The sequence below is a fragment of the Thrips palmi genome, unplaced genomic scaffold (assembly GCF_012932325.1).
Source record: "Thrips palmi isolate BJ-2018 unplaced genomic scaffold, TpBJ-2018v1 HiC_scaffold_6, whole genome shotgun sequence".
Classification (NCBI taxonomy): Eukaryota; Metazoa; Arthropoda; class Insecta; order Thysanoptera; family Thripidae; genus Thrips; species Thrips palmi.
Genome location: NW_023144633.1, coordinates 2,063,511 through 2,080,038, shown reverse-complemented (window position 1 = coordinate 2,080,038; position 16,528 = coordinate 2,063,511). Strand labels below are relative to the sequence as shown.

The 16,528-nt window shown below is 62.8% G+C and overlaps 2 protein-coding genes across 2 annotated transcripts in view; one reads left to right on the top strand and one right to left on the bottom strand.

The window, feature by feature from the left end:
* Window positions 1-4,365: 4,365 nt before the first annotated feature.
* On the top strand, window positions 4,366-7,874 carry LOC117651967 (leucine-rich repeat and immunoglobulin-like domain-containing nogo receptor-interacting protein 3). The gene is made up of 2 exons (XM_034396594.1): window positions 4,366-5,563; window positions 5,676-7,874. Exons 1-2 carry the CDS (start codon window positions 4,366-4,368, stop codon window positions 6,770-6,772), a joined length of 2,295 nt encoding a protein of 764 aa, XP_034252485.1. The 3' UTR covers window positions 6,773-7,874.
* Window positions 7,718-16,528, bottom strand: part of LOC117651966 (Krueppel-like factor 5) — a 50,646-nt gene continuing 41,835 nt past the window's right edge. The window contains exon 7 of the mRNA XM_034396593.1: window positions 7,718-7,775. Within this exon, the coding sequence (XP_034252484.1) occupies window positions 7,718-7,775 (58 nt within the window). The remainder of the gene's footprint in view (window positions 7,776-16,528) is intronic.

The following is a 16,528-nucleotide window of genomic DNA, read 5'->3' as shown; positions in this document are numbered from 1 at the left end:
GTCCTCCGGCAGATCGTGAAGCGCGCGCGAAGCGCGAAGCGATCCGACAGCAGAAACTGCCGCACGTCGCCGCTTGAAAGCTTTCAAGGAGGAGAAGTGGCAGTTGGGGGGGGGGGTCTCTCTCGCACACAACCGGAACGGCCCGTCGAGTGCGAGAGGGAGTACTGGCGGAGGCGCAGATTGCGGCTCTCTGTCTGCGCTGCAGCGGGCCCTGTCCTGATTGGTCGGGGCGCCCCGCCGCGCCCCGCCGTGCTTCGGAGTGCCTCGCCGTGCCGGCCGATTATGCAGAGTGTGTGTGACGCCCGCAGCGGCAGCGCTCTAACTGAACAGCCTTTGGGCACCGCGGCACCGCCATGGGATAGGCACTTGGAGCGCGCTTCCCTCTACAGTGCCGTGCCGACACGGTGGCGGGTCTTCCCGCAAGCACTGCCGCGCGAGTTTCAAACATTGGCAGATAAAAAAGCGGGGGAGGGCTTGTTTATTCGCTCGCATGGCGGTAATGACGCCTTTTATTTTGTTCCGTTTTAAAAAAATATAAAAGAGGGCGCGTGGTGTAGCAGCTCCATTCCCTGCGACCACGACCCCGCTTGTAAAGACCCCGCTCCCTTCGGATTAGGCCGTCGTGAGCATGTGCGTGTGTGTGTGTGTGTGTGTGTGTGTGTGTGTGTGTGTGTGTGTGTGTGTGTGTGTGTGTGTGTGTGTTGTGTGTGTGTGAGCACGCGTGCGGAGGGGGAGGACTGGGTGTGGACAGAGGGATTTTGTTCCTGCATCATTCTAAAACAATTATTTACTACCGTTCTGCTTTTTTTCCCGCCGCCCTATGCGCTCTTTTTCATTTGCGCCGGTGCTTGGATAATAGGAGAATGAGAGTGAAAATGCTTTGGGCGGCCCCGCCAGGTGAAGTGAGACTGATAAAAATAGAAAACGCAACAACAACAATTTTTTTCAATTTAAAAAACAGCAAATGAACTGGAAACGGATCCGGGGTGTTGAACAGACTACCGCAAGGGCCGCGCAGTCTCTCTCTTTCTTTTCGCGCTGGCCGCCTCGACACACTCCCTGATCGAGGGACCTCCACCAGTAATTCACGGTACACGCCGAAGGCAGCATTGCCATTACCGGCATTTGCAAGAGTAAATTCGATTCCAGCCTCGATTCCAGGCTGCAGACGCCCCCCCCCCCCTCTTCGGCCCGCGGCCCATTTCCGATCTCGGGAATCGACATCAATCTTCCCTCCGCGGCCAAAATCAACAAGAACACCTCGACAATTATAAATCAGCCGTTTCCGCAATCACCGGAAGGGAGGTGGAGCCGAAGGTGAAGGGAGGGGGGAGGCTTTGCGGGGAGAAAGCGAATTGCGTCGGGGTCTGGGTCGGTGAGGGTTCAGGGCCCGTCCAGGGCCAGGCCCAGCCAGGCCCAGCCCGCTACACACGGGGTCAGTGCGGCCGGCGGGGTGGGCCTTGCCAGGCCTTGCGCTCGCCGAGTTGGATCGAAGGAAATGCAATAGAGAGGGGCAGGGGGCCGGGCATGGCCGGGCGGTACCTCCGTCCTTCGTCCTTCGTCCTGCGTTCGACGGCCACTTCGCGGACCTCGCAGACCTCACGGCTTGCGGCGGCCCGAAGCCGCTTACCTCCACGGCAACAACGCGACGGCCTCGGCGGCGACGGACGACGACACTGAAAAAGGTGGCCGTGGTCTTGAGGGATGTCGCCGTGGACGGGCTGCCGGGACGGCGTAACTGCGGAACCATCCGCTGGCCGCGTCAAACGCTAAGCCTTATTTACAACGCCTTAAGCCTTGATTCGGCCGCGCTATCTTCACGGCGGGACCGTGGCGTTTAAGTGTAATTGCGGGGCTGGCTGCTCGGGCTGGCTGTTGGGGCTGGCTGCTCGGGCTGTCCGGCTGGCGGGGCGAAAGGCCCATAAATCGGTCCGTATACACTACTTAGGCCCCGCCGCGGCCTCCAGCCCACGCCTCTAACGGCGTGTTGTGGGACTGTGTGTCCGGGGCGGTCCGGGGAGAAGGGGGAGGGGGAGCCCAGCCAATAAAGTATCGAGATAAACTCGACCGTCTTCTGGGGCGCCAGCGCAGGGCCACAGCACCACCACCAGCAGGGCGAGGCCGGTGGCGGCGCGGCGGGCTGGCGGTGGACACCCACACCCTCCCCGTCAGGACGTCCGTTTTTCGGCCGGGCCGGCGGGCGCAGTTCGTCGGTTGGGACCCCACCGCAGCCCTGCTAGCCCTGCCGCATCACCGCAGCACGGCGTGCCGGCGGGGCCGCGGCGCCGGGCGACCGCTACCAGGACGCCAGACTACACGACCACCACCGCGCCGCCGGCCACATGTGCGGCGCTGGCCCGGCGCCCCTCCCCTGCTTGCAGCCCCCGGCGACATCAGTTTGCAATCAGGCCTGGGGGTCCCGGGCGGCGTGCGGGGCTGCGGGGCGACGGGGCACGCCGCTCTGTCGCACGCGCGCCCCCCGCGCCCCGCGGCCCCAGGTGCGGGCGCTCTCCAACGCGCCCCGCCGTGGAGGGCGACATGGAGGGCGACATGGAGCCCGTCCCGGCGTCCCCGGCGTCGCCGTGGCGGCGTAATAGCGCCGGAAACCGGTTTAATCCCCAATAACCCGCCCCAGCCGCCCCGGCCGTCCCAGCGCAGCTCGTGTAGTACACCGTACTGCGTCACGGCCAAACGCGTGCTTCTGCACTCGCCCGTGCTGGTTGCCGTCATTGGCTTCGGGCTTTGACTTCTCCCTGGTTGACGTCCTGGCCGCCGGCGCTGCCGTCGACTTGCTGCATGTTACTCCGCCTACAACGACCGCAGCAGCGGCGACGGCCGAATCGGATATTCAAATAGAAAAGTTCTGGGGAAGGACCGACCGGACCGGACAGCGTACAAGAAAGTGCCCTCCGAGACGTCGCCGGCGTGGCGGCCCGCGGGAGAAGGGGGCCGACGCGGCCGACCGGGGCAACCCCGGGCCACCCTGTGCTTTCAACTTTGAGCTCTCGGCGTAGCGCGCGGCGCGCGGCGCGGAGCGGGGAGTGATTTAGGAACTGATATTACGGATGTAAATCAGCTTTCTTTGCGACGTCGCGTCCCGCGCGTCCCCGTCCCGCCGAGCACCCCTTCGGCACTCCCGTGTTTCTCGCAAAAAGGAAACGTTAACGCGTTTCCTCCGAAAATAACCCGAGCCGGCGTGTCTGGCGGGGACGTCCGGGGACGTCCGGGGACGTCCGCGCAAAAGGCACAAAAGTAATTCCGCGGACTTGTTCTCGGGAATAACGGCGCCGAAGTGCCGCGGGACCGCGACCGTTTGATCAGCGTCGGGGAGCTAGGGAGCACCTACAGTGGGGGGAGGGGGGACGGGTCGCATGCATACACCGGTTTCTCCGGAGGGACTTCCATAGCGCATTTGTATGCGCCCTTCCGGTCGCCCCCTCCCCCCTCCCCAACCCCCGGCCGACCGTGAGTTATATTGAGGGAACTAATATCGAGTAAGGCGGCGCGGGGCGGCGCGGGGCTGTTCGAGGCAAGGCTTCGACAGGGCGCGGAGAGGGCGGTGGAGGGGGAAGGTCGCCCTGCAGTGCCTCGGTGCCTCGTTCTTGTTCTCCGGCGCGGCGTGAATGTGAACCACTGTAAACATACATTGTGTATGAACACGTGTAGGGGCGTGGGCGAACGGTGTGGTTTATTTCAAGCCGCTCGTGGAGTGCAAGGTACGCAAATGACGCAACGCGGTCCGGCCGGGGGAGGGGAGGGGTGAGGGAGGGGTGCTGCAACACGGGTGCTGCAGCGGGGGGGTGATGGCGCTGACACTGCTCGCTGGCGGCGGTGGCGGCGGTGGCGGCGGCAGCCCCTTCGCTTCGCCGCGGCGTTCCCTCTCTCCGCCCCCGAGCTTCGCCTCGCCGACAGTGTCCCGCCGACTGCCGCCACGCGAGGAGCCACCGCGCCGCCCCCGCCGCCAGCACCGCCCGCCGCAACAAGTAGTCGGCCTGCAGCACGTCGCCGCGCACCTCGCCGCCTCGCCGCGGCCAGCCCGGCAGCCAGCCCGGCAGCCAGCCAAGGACCGGACGGCCAGCCGGCAGCCAGCCAAGGAGTAAAGGATATCGGGGCCAATTTCCGGCGCGCTTTCATCCGCGCCGAGAAGGCCCTGCCGAAGGATAGGGTGACAGGAAATTAAATGTAGCCGCCGCTGTGCGCCGAGCCGGGCGGCCACTTCCGTCGGGATGAGCTGCGCGCGGACAGCGGCCCCTCGACGGTGACGTCCTGGCGGCCTGACGGCCAGACGGCCGCACCCACACTGCTGGCAGGGAAGCGGGGCACGGCGATGGGGCTGGCGGACCTAGAGGCGGACCCACCCTGACGATGTCGCCGCTGCTCGTGCTCCTGCTGCTCGCCGTGGTGGCCCCGTGGGGCGCCGGCACGGCCCCCAGCACGGCGGACACCAGCACCGTCACCACCTCCACCACCACCGCCAGCACCACCACCGCACCGACGCCGACGACTGGCGGCAGCAATGGCGGTTGCCCTGCGATGTGCCGGTGCGGGCCCGAGCCGCTGCCGGTGCCCGAGGCCGCCGACGTGGAGGTGTCCGGGCCGAGGGCCTCCATGGCGTGCGCCGGCGTGCCGGTGCTGTCCGAGGACCACGCCGACGTGGAGCTGCTGCGCGTGGGCAACACCACGATGCGGCGGCTGGACTTCTGGGCGCTGCGGCGGCTGCCGGGGCTCCGCGTGCTGCACGTGCAGGGCAGCGGCGTGGCCGAGCTGACGGGCTCGGGCAAGGCGAACCGCGACCTCCGCGTGCTGGACCTGACCGCCAACAGCCTGCACGTGCTGGGCGGCTTCGCGTTCCGCGACCTGGCCGAGCTGCGCGTGCTCAACCTGACGGCCAACGGGCTGCACTCCATCGCGCCGTCCGCGCTCGCGCTGCCGAAGCTCACCGTGCTGGACCTACGGCGCAACCGCCTGGCCGTGCTCAAGCCGCACTTCTTCGCGGACGCGCCCGCGCTGCGCGAGCTGTACCTCGCGGACAACGCGCTGTCGCGCGTGCCGGCGCTCGTGCTGCCCGCGCTGCTGCACGTCCTGGACCTGTCCGGCAACCACATCATCCGCGTCGAGGACTCGGCCTTCGACGCCGTCAACGTGACCAACACGCTGGACCTGTCGCGCAACGCCCTGCGACGCGTGCCCCACGTGGCGCTGCGCCGCCTGGGCGCGGTGCGCGACCTGGTGCTCAGCGACAACCCCCTGGGCGACGCGTGGGGCGCGCTGCCGGCCGGCGCCGTCGTGGGGCTGGCCGTGCGCACGCTGCACCTGCAGCGACTCAGGTCGCCGTCGCCGGCCCTGGCGCTCGCCACCGTGCGGCGCGGCGCGCTGCAGGCCCTGCCCGAGCTGCGCGAACTGCGGCTGTCCGCCAACCCCGACCTCACCTACGTGCACCCCCAGGGGCTGGCCGGCGTGCCGCGCCTGCACACCCTGGACCTGTCCAGCACCCCGCTGCTCGCCCTGGAGAGGGAGCTCCTGGACGCGGCGCCCTCGCTCAAGACGCTGCGGCTGGACAACGGTACGTACAGTGCATATTTAATTCGTTTTCCTACTGGTCGCGCGGAAGGGAGAAGTTCAGAGGTGGTCAGATTGAGGTGTTTGACCCTGAGGAAATGCTCTGCTCCCCGCAGGCACGCTGCACTGCCACTGCAGCCTGGGCTGGCTGCGCAACCTGACGCAGGGCCCCGTGTCGTGCCGGGGGCCGCCCTCGCCGCAGCCGCCCTGCGCGCCCTACATCATCCCCCTGTTCCCGGAGGCCTTCTCGGAGACGCTGGGCAACAACGCGTCCTTCCACTGCCGCGCGCTGTTCGGCGCCCCGGCGGCCGGCGAGGCCCCCGCCAAGGCCGCCGCCAAGGCCAGCGTGTCGTGGCGCACGCACGCCGGCGTGGAGCTGTCGGAGGGCGAGTGCGCGGACGCGGCGGGGCGCGTGTGCGTGCGCGACCACGTACTCACGGTGCTGTACCTGCACGCCGAGGACGCCGGCACCTACACGTGCGAGGCGCGCGCGCCGGCGGGCCAGGACGCCCGCGCCGTCCGGCTGCACGTCCGCGACGTACACGTCCGCCTGCTGCCGCTCACCGTCACCTCCACGTTCGTGACGCTGGCGTGGAACATGAGCAGCGCGGTGACCAACAGCTACACGCTGCGCGTCGAGGAGGTGCCCGAGGCCACGACGGCCGCCCCGGGCGCGTCCGCCGCGCCGCCGCCCGCGCCGCGCTCCGTCACCTTCACCGTGGGGCTCAAGATGCACTCGTACACGGTGCACGGCCTCAAGCCGCACAGCCGCTACGCCTTCACGCTGGCGATCCAGCGCGAGGCCTACTCCCTCGTCATCGGCTCCACCGAGGTGACGACGCGCGAGGGCGCCTTCCTGGTGTCGCTGGGCATCGAGCGCAACTACCTCAGCATCATCCTGGTGTCCGTGGTGGGCGGCGCGGCCACGGCGGCGTGCCTGGGGCTGTGCGGGCTGCGGTGCTGGCGGCAGCGTCTGCGCCTCAAGGAGGCGGCGCACCTCGCCGCGCTGCGCAAGTCGGACTCGGCCTTCTCGGGCAGGGAGATGCTGTCGCAGCCCGGCACGCCCACGGCCCTGGACACGGCCCTGGACACGGACAGCCCGCCGCTGCACACACTGTTCCGCGGCATCACCTACATCAGCCTGGCCGACGAGCGCAGCGCGCCCAGCGAGTGCGGCCGCTCCATCGAGCAGGACCTCATCAGCTTCACCTGAGCAACAAGTGTGGGCAACGCAATCATGCCTCTCTTGTTCAGTTTGTCCAAGTGATGTGAGCGTGTGTGGACGGGCCGGACGGACGCGCGACGCAGCCGGGGCCGAGTAATCCAATTCCAAACCAATTTCTGATAATTGTGTCACCGGGCGAACAGAGCAGTGCGAAGCGCTCCGAAATCTGTCTAATTCCGTCGAGTCGACGCGCTGCCTCTTAATGAGGTGGGCGGCCCCGCGGGAAGCCCCACTGGCAAGCCCCAACCCCCAAACCCGGCGAACCGTTTTCGCCGCGGGTAGTTCTATCACCACGGCGCGGGCTGCGAAAACTTTGCTTACTTTTTCCTCTTTGTGGCGTCGAAGGCAACTTGGTGGCGCCGCGGTGCCACCAGGGTGCCTCCAGGACCCGCATTGTTCCGCCGACTTTTTCATCATCGTCTTAATAGGGCGGGGTAATCTGGCAGCCCAGCCACCCAGCCAACCCAGCCCGGCCGGCAGGTACTCGCCCCTTTCTTCTTGGCCGGGCTGCCTGCCGGGCTGCCTGCCGGGCTGCCTGGGGTAATGAGTAAGGGACCGCCGGGCCCGTCCGTCGGGCCATGCCTCCATCGCCCGACATCGATCTGCGGGGCTGAATTTTTCATGAAGCCCGCGAGCCCTGAATGGAGCACTGGCCAAAGAGATTTCTCGTTTTGCTGTTCGGACTGCGCGTCCAGCGGTCCGGCAGCGCCGCCGGTTTCGGACTAAATGTGAAGGGGTGATATTCAAATCAATGGCTCGCAGATCGCGACGGGGGAAGCGCGCCGCCTCTGTGTACGACTCTGTTGAATTGCTGGGAATCGCCTCCGTGCTTGTGTTGTTGTTGTTGTTTCCCGCGTGGAAGTGAGCCGGAAACGACAATAACATCTCGGGCGGGGAATTCGAATTTCAAACGGGGAAGGTTCCACTCTGTGTTTATACACGGTTCCTGTGCAAATGTGCATGGCTCTTGACTCTAGCCATAGACATATCTCTAGGATTGTAAAAAAAAATGTAGCCTGTAAGAAAACGTCTCGAAAGTAATTGTACATATGATGTTGATTGTCATTTTTATAAATTGAATATTCTGAACCGAACAATGTTTTAATTATACCCTCTGAACATTCCTCAAAATATTTCACCAACTTTGTAAAAAAAAAACACGCACTAGAGCACTAGATAATAAAAAAAAGCAACCAAACGAAAAAAAAGGTTATTGTTGGGTCTTGGCTTCGGCACCTTTACGTACTGGGAGCATTATTCTGAAATCCAAAATCAAAATTCGAAAACTATTACAAACGATGAATGTTTTTTACGGAAGTGCCGGGTGGGAGTGGAGCTTCCCGGTGTGTACATGTCACCGGCGACCACATGGCTCATGCACTTGTCGTAGCTCTGAAGGGCTCTTCCCTGATCGCGGGGCCAGATTGCTGCGAGAGAGCTTTAGCCCTCTGCGGTCCAGAGGGCCAACACAGAGTCTACGACCGGGCATAACTTTTCGAGCGCCCTAACTCACGATTCGGTTTTGAAAACCGATAAACGGCCTTCAAACAAATCGGCAGTGCGAAACCAGATACATTCCGATCACAAGTTGCGGACAAGAACAAAAACTGGAGGCAAAACGTTGAAAGTAACCAAGAGAGTAAATTCGCACGAGGACTGAAACACCTTGCGTTGGCTCGGCCCCCTCCCCCTCCCCTTCCCCAGAGTCCCGGAGAGAAACGGATGCCAGCACCGCCTCCTTCGAGGATGTTGCAGATGAGCCTGAATCTTTTACTTTAATGGCCGGCGGGCAGGGCAGGAGAAGGACCGCCAGCAGCACCGCCAGGGCAGGCACGTTGCAGGCGCTCTAAATTAACGGCGACCGAGCCGAGCCCAGAGCACCTCTTCCTCGTCACCAGGGCGACCGCAGTATCCCCCCTCCCAGCCCTCCCCCGAGCCGCTCTGACCTCCACCCCGATCCATCCTTCTGCTCCCAGCAGCTCAGCTTACCGCAACATGCACCCAACGAGCACCCGAAACCAAAACCCTCTGGTACAAATACCCACTTGTTTGTATTTGTTTTTTCGGGGTTGCGCGTTTCCAGTGATTTTTTTTTCCGTTTCACTTCGGCGTTGCAGCCTGCACTGCGGATCGCTCTGCGCTGCTCTAGGCTGCGCGAGGCTGCGCCAGGCTGCGCTAGGCCCGCTGCCACGACAACAAGTGGTTTATCAACGCCATACTGGAATTAATTCGCTCGCTTTGTATCGGCCGATCCGGCCGTGGCAGCGCTGCAGCGGTGGCGCCGCAACACACAGGGATTGGCTGCCGTTGGCTGCCGAGGCCCGCGAAGCAATCACACGCCTCGCGACTCCCCCCCCCCCCCCCCCCCTAACGACTGCGTCGCATGTGTCGCATTAATGCGCCGGATGAACGGGAAAAGGTATGCACGCCGATTTAGCATTCGTTCGCTCGGCGGACGCAGGGACAGAGGACGGACAGACAGAGCCTTGCGGCGCGGCCCGCGCGGAGGTCGAACATCCAAAACATGCCGCCACCGCGATCGGAAATCCGAAGTCAACCGACAGACGGACTCACAGGCAGACAGACAGGTAGACAGACAGACAGACAGACAGACAGACAGACACAGTGCAGTGGCGCGAGATAATGGCTAATGGTGGCCGCCCTGGCCGGGCTGCCCGCCGTGCTTTGGTCGCGTGTCTAGCATTAAAATGCGCCGAAGCGTTAATGGCCTTTCGTGTCCGGGGGCGCGATGCGCGGTGCTTTGCGACGCGTTGCGACGCGTTGCGTCGCTTTGCGATGCGCGCGGCGTGTCACGTTGGCGGCACTGCTGCCACTGCGCGTGCGCGGGCGGACGGACACATTCACTGCGCTAATTTGCTTAGCGTTTCGAACACCATTAGCGAGCGACCTGATTGGGCGTCACATCGAGAGCCGTTTTGCGAGCCTCCCCCCACCCTCCTCCCCTCCCCTCCTCCCCCTCCCTTTCCCTTCCCCCCCTCCCCCCCGCATCACGTTCGCGCCAAATCCGCAGAATACCGGCCCGCGCGTTCCTTTTGTGTCGCTTTATCTAAAAGGAAAGGTTGGCAATAACACTGCGAGCGTGACCTTCCACCGACAGGAAAGCCCCTGTCCGTCCGTCCGTCTGTCTGTCTGTCTGTCTGTCTGTCTGTCCGTCCGTCCGTCCGTCCGCGTGTTAATGAGAGCGACAAGGACGGGATGTACTGCCGTGTCGCGCACGTGACTCCGTTCGCGCGACGCGCAACTCAGAGCGAGCACGCGCGGCGGGCGTGCCACCTGTAGCCCCGTGCGGCCCCCGCGGCCCCCGCGGCCCCCGGACGCGTCGCGCACCTACACCGGGCGATGTAGCGCCGCGAAATTTAATCCGCAGGGGAAAAAAACCGTACAGCACCGCAAATGCATTACTTACTGGCAGCAGTACACATACATTCGGGACAGACAGACAGGCAGACGGATGGGCGGACAGACGGAAGGAAGCACGGACGGGTGTGAAATTAGGCCACCGTGCGGGCAGCGCCCGGCAGCGCCCGGCAGCGCCTGTCCACCCACCACCTACAATGCAAAACACCCGCATCATGCTAGAGCTAACCAACCACCCCGCCACTGTGCGAGTGGGTGTGTGTGGTGTGGACACTGCAAGGAGCCCGACGCGGTGCATCACTGTCTTTCTTTCTCTCCCGCACTCTCTGGGCGTGAATAGTGCGAGAGAGACGGCAGAGACCCGGCCCGAAACGGCATAATGTGGTCTAGCCTCTTCAAAGGTAGAGCCCCTGCAGCGCGGGCCGGCCCGTCGCGTCGGCGAGTGCACCGGGTTGCCTACCCGCCGATTCACAGGCGTTCCAGGCGGCCCCACCACACTGCACTTTCTTCGGAAAATGGCAACACTGGCATCGCAGGGTGAGGCGGGGCGGGGCGGGGCGGGGCGGCCTGAGATTGGCAGCAGAAGGCGCACACTGCAGCCAGGCCACAGCGCTACAGCACAGCTTTACTGCCACGTTTACGAGGCCGGCGCTCGAGCAGCCCGAGCTGAGCGCATTCATGCAGACGTCTATGATGGCCTCGGCCCCATACGGCCAGTGTTTCAGTTGCAATTTCCCAAAGTCCGACCGAGCGAAAAAAAACCTACAAAAAGACAAAGAAAGCGTTTTCTCTCCAGGAGGAAAATGGAGGAAAGAGCCATAAATCATCTGACCTCTCACTCTCTCAGCAGAGCCTTCACGTCCACACGTCCGCGCACGCAAAAAGGCGGCACGGCGGCAACCCGCTGGGAAATACACCGGAAAAGGGAGGAAAAGGGAGGCGGCGGGGCGGCCGTCCACGACACCGTCAGCGACACCTGTCGCGGCCACGCCCGGACACCCGTCGGGGACGCCTCTCGGGAACGCCCTCCTGGAACGCCTCTCGGGAACGCCCTCCTGGAACGCCTCTCGGGAACGCCCTCCTGGAACGCCCTCCTGGAACGCCCTCCTGGAACGCCCTCCTGGAACGCCTCTCGGGAACGCCCTCCTGGAACGCCCTGGAACGCCCATTCCGACTATTTTGGGGCGATTCCGCGTGCGGTCGAAACCCATTGACACCTATTCCTACTCGCAGGACCCAAGATGCTGCATTTGACACTGCGGTCGAGGGTGTTAAGGGTGTTGATTTCCGGCGCTGAGGACCCGGGTTCAAGTACCGTTACATCCTCAGTTAACTTTTTTTTCAGGGAGCAATGTTAAAGCAGTAGTTTTGTTTCCACTTTTACTTTAAAACGAGCCTTTACTCCTTTTACAGCGTCACTGTTTCCCTTTCTGGCTGACATCCCCCCTCCCCTTCCCCCTCCACCAGTTTGTTTGACTTGTACGGAAGAAGGGCAGTGGCGAGCACGGCCGGCCCGGCCCGGCCCGGCACGGCCATCCCAGCGCAACCACGACGCCGGTTGCGAGCCTCCCCCACCACCCCGCCCACGGCACCGCCAGCGCCGGCGGCACCGGCCCGTGGGGAAGGAAAGTCGTAAGGTTTCATTTTTTACAACGGCAGCGCCGAGCCACGCCGAGCCGCGCCGAGGGCGGCAACGCCGAGGCAAAGCACACATACACTGGTACACTGGCGAGCAGTGGCGTGTCCCAAAGCACCCCGCGGCCCCGCACTCGGACGTGCTGTGATTCTGTACGGCAGGCCGCCTTCAGAAAAAGCGGAGAGCGGCCGGGCGGCGTCGCCCCGTCTCTCTCCCTCCCTCTCGCACTCCTGCGGGCCGCCGAGAGCTTGGCCGAGAGTGCGACAGAGACAGAGCGACCTTCGGAATCAGTCTGCCGGCCGCCAGGCACCGCGAGGGTGAGCGGAGACGGAAGTGCACTCGAGAGCGGGGCGGGGTCTCTCTCTGCCTCTCTCTCTCTCTCTCTCTCTCTCTCTCTCTCTCTCTCTCTCTCTCTCTCTCTCTCTCTCCCCCTCTCCCCTCTCTCTCTCTCCCTCTCCTCTCTCTCTCTCTCTCTCTCTCTCTCTCTCCCTCTCTCTCTCTCTCTCTCTCTCTCTCTCTCTCTCTCTCTCTCTCTCTCTCTCTCTCTCTCTCTCTCTCTCTCGCACTCGCGCGGGCGTGAGAGAGACGGACGGCGGGCTGGAGGGCTGCGGTACAAATCGGGAGCATTACACGGCGCGGCGACGGCAATATGTTTGGGAATCACTTGGCTATTCCGAGAGGAACTGCAGCGCCAAAGCGACGCTTCTTTTCCTCTCAGGATCTCTGTCTGTCTGTCTGTCTGTCTGTCTGTCTGTCTGTCTGTCTGTCTGTCTGTCTGTCTGTCTGTTCCGCGCACCTGCCGCCCATAAACAAACCCCGCGGCAGAAGCAGAAGACTAAAACTGTCAATTCTGCGGTGTGCACCCCGAGGCGCACCCTGTGTGTACCCTGTGTGGGGGCATCTCCACCTGCTACACTACAAGGAAACGCCTGGGCTCCTTCCCTCGGCAAAGCCAACAGGATAAAGACAGCTGTTCCCTGAGCCTGGATTGGTGTCATGTGGGGAGGGGCGGGGCGGGGCGGGGCGGGGCGGCCTACCCCAAGGCGTCCCCAGTGCGGCCGGCGAGAGGGACGGTGGATTCCGGCGAAACAAGCCCGGCTGCCTTCAATCAGTGGTCGGTCGGACACTTTCGAGTGGCGCGGCTCCATCAAGGCCTTCTGCGAGGCGTTCGTCCTCTGGGCAGCGCTCTGGCAGCGACACTGACAGGTCAGAGCTAAGAGAAGTAATCGAGAAATATTTTTTTAAAAAATAGAAGTGGAGTTCTCGCGGTGCGGGAGACGGCCGTAGCTCTCGATATGGACCCGAAATGGGACGTTTTCTTGAGTTGCGGTCTGGGCGCTGATTCACGGTGGGCTGGTCCAACCCCGAGGGACGCCCAGGCAGCCCGCCACCCCGGCGTACTACAAGCTACTAGTTCCGCTGCCCCCGCACCGCCCCGGGCCCTGCTGCCGCCCTGCTGCCGAGCTCGCGTCGATATCCCCGCGCCGACCAATATCACTCCCTGCCCTCGAGGGACAGCGCGGCGAGCAGGGCAGGGTGAGGTGTACCGTCTGCAGTACAACAAGCCGGGGAACGCCTCGAGGAACGCCCCGAGGAACGCCCCGACGAACGCCCCGACGAACGCCCCGAGGAACGCCCAGAGGAACGCCCCGAGGAGCTCCCCGATGAGCGCCCCGAGGAACGCCCAGAGGAACGCCCCGAGGAGCTCCCCGATGAGCGCCCCGAGGAACGCCCCGTGGAACGCCCTGAGGAACGCCCAAAGGAACGCCCCGAGGAACGCCCAGAGGAGCTCCCCGAGGAGCACCGCCTCGGCCGGGCTCACGAGGTCGTTCTTGAGACGCGACAGTGAATCGTCTGCTCAGGGACCCTATCGCTCCCAAAACGGAAGGCCGGGAGGGTCACCCCTGGTGGGGTTGCCAGCTCGGCCAGGGCGCCGACAGTGCGGACAGCGTCCGAAGAACGACACCTGTAAGGAAAGGCACCGCCAGGGCGCCGCGCGATCCAAAAGGCCTCATGTTTCGGGCCCTGCGATCTGAAAGGCACGCAGTATGCCGCGCGCGATCCAAAGGCACTCAGTTTGCCCCGCGCGATCAAAAAGACACGCAGTTTACGGCCGCCACGGTAAACTGCGTGTCTTTTGGATCGCGCGGGGCAAACTGAGTGCCTTTTGGATCGCGCGCTGCAAACTGCGTGCCTTTCAGATCGCAGGGCCGCAAATGAGCGCCTTTTGGATCGCGCGGCCGCTACTGCGTGCCTTTTCCTTACAGGTGTCGAGAAGAGAAAACCTCAAACTTGATATTTCCGTGGACGCGTAGCGCCGATCGAGACGCGGAGGGAATTTTGTTGATTCACGTGGAGCAGTAAGTTGGAAGTTGTTGGCGAGAGAGAAAAAGGGGCGCGGACGGTCCCCCAGGAAGCGGAGCCCCTCCGGGGAGCCGCGTGCGTGGCGCGGCGCCTTGCCCGGAGCCGGCAGGTCGTGGGATCGAATCCCGCTGTCGGCCGAAAGAAATACGAGGAGGATGATTTTGGGCGTTCGGGAGGCGCGCGGCCCTTGTTACCTTGCAGAGTCACTGCGACGAGGCGCTCTGCATCCGGTCCATACCCTGGCCGTCGTGCCGCCCCCGTCCTGGAGCCAACCCCGAGGACGAACAAAAAAAAATCTCCGTGTGTTTCAAACCAACAGAAAAGTGAAATGAAACCAAAATGTTCACATCAGGGTTGAGATTGTAATTGGATTGAGCAGACCAGCGTGTCAACTGTTTGACATCGGGGGGCACCTATTTGCGGTAAACACCGCGGCTGACCGAGGTTTGAGCGCTCCCAACCCCCTCGGCGGGCCTCTCCCGCGACCAAAGGCGCAGAAACCGGTTCAGGTAAGGGGGCGGTCCAAAACCGACCGGATTCCAAGAATCGCTTCGCGGGCAATCGACCTTCCGCAACGTGTACCAGCGAATGCGCACGCTGGAATGGAAAATCATTTTACGAGGCCGGCGGTAAAAAAGAATAGCGGCAAGAAAACACGCAGAGACCTCTGTACGACTCGGCGGAGAATGCTGTGATTTACGATGCAAACGGCCGAGGCGGGGTCGGAAAATGGGCTCCTGGAAGGAAACGGGGTAAGGCTGGAGAACGTCAGGGGTAAGTGGCACCACACCGTTAAAGGGGTAAAATTACGCAGTTAATCGCGGCGGCGTTTCGGGCCGGGCAACGCTCCAATTGTGATCATGGAATCCCGCAGGCGGCCCCGCCCCTTTTTACCGGACAAAGTGTTCGAACCGCCGACTGATGCGGCCATCCTTGCCGGGATACCCTCGGCGAGGCCATGGCGGGGCGGGGCGCTAAAACCGGTCGGATCGCGGTCATATCTCGGCCGTCTCTCCTATTGGTCGTAAATCGGGGGCAACGAAGGCGAGGCTAGAGGGCGCCACTCACCGCGTCCAGCCCCGCCAGCGCAGCACAGTGGGCCAGAAGACCGGTGGAGGTGGCCAAAACTCTCGACGCGTTTTAAGGTCTCAAGTCGCTCAACAGGACTCGAACCGAACGTGTGACCCCACCAATGGATTGCTCTCCGAACGAGGAATCCATTGGTGGGGTCACACGTTCGGTTCGAGCCCCACTTAGCGACTCTGGAGCTCAAAACGCGTCTAGCGTTTTGGCCGCCTCCGCCGGTCTTCTGGCCCACTGTGCGCAGGGGAGGCGCAATACTCGCCGCCCCGAATCCCTGTGTGCAGTCCTGCCAACTTTTCAAGAGCTTTGCACTCTGTGGTGTAGCGGGCGGTTGGCAATACTGGGCGGTCCGACCCTTCACTTCAAGTATCAGCCACAAACAGACTCCAGGGAGAATTATTTCTCCAGTGTGGCCGGTTGGCTCCAGGGACAATGAAAAAAAATACCTTCATTTTTATAGATTTTAAAAATAAAATAAAATTGTAGTCTTTTTGAAATTTGAACTCGGCCCTTTTCCCCATTCAAACCATGCCAACCTTTTCCACCGAGCTCCAGGATGTCCCCGCGGGCTCAGTAATTTCGAACGTGCCCCGCGGACTGGCGTGGGAGGACTAATGGAATGGAATGGACTATAGGCAAAGCCGGGCCCGCCAATCAGAAGGCACGTGCTCGGGGAACGCCATGAATGGCAGTGGCGTGGCGGTCGCTTGGCGGTCGCTTGGCGGTCGCGGCGTAGCTCCGCGACTCCCGCAAAACGGACTGCGGCAGCAAAGCCGCCCACGCCAAGAGCCAGCTTGTAATTGCGAATCTCAGCTGCGCGCCGCGGGTTCAAATCCCAATACACAATCAATTTTTTTTTTGGTACTATTATTTTGTTGGGGTGTTTTGTTGCCCACGACGAGGGACTAAATCGAATTGGAGCCATTTGACGTGACGCAGGCACAAAGTCTTACTCAGTGGCAGAGTTCCATACTTTTCTTTCCATTTTCTAATTTCAAATTTCAGGAAGATGACTGTACTTCATGGCGTCTGGAATATTTCTACTGACTGAGTCGGTCAAAAATGCCAATATTGAGAGACTCATCGTGGAAGCTTGGGGGAGACAAGGCCTTCGCGTGATTGCAGGAAGCAAAACAACCTTTCCGGTGGTCGTGTTGTGTTGCAACTGCTGCCCCAGACGGGCCTGTGACTGGCCGCAGCAGGGGCGCACGTCCTGGAGTGACGCGCCGCCTGCAAGCCCGCCCCCTGGAGCCCCCTGGAGCCCCCTGGAGCCCCCTGGAGCC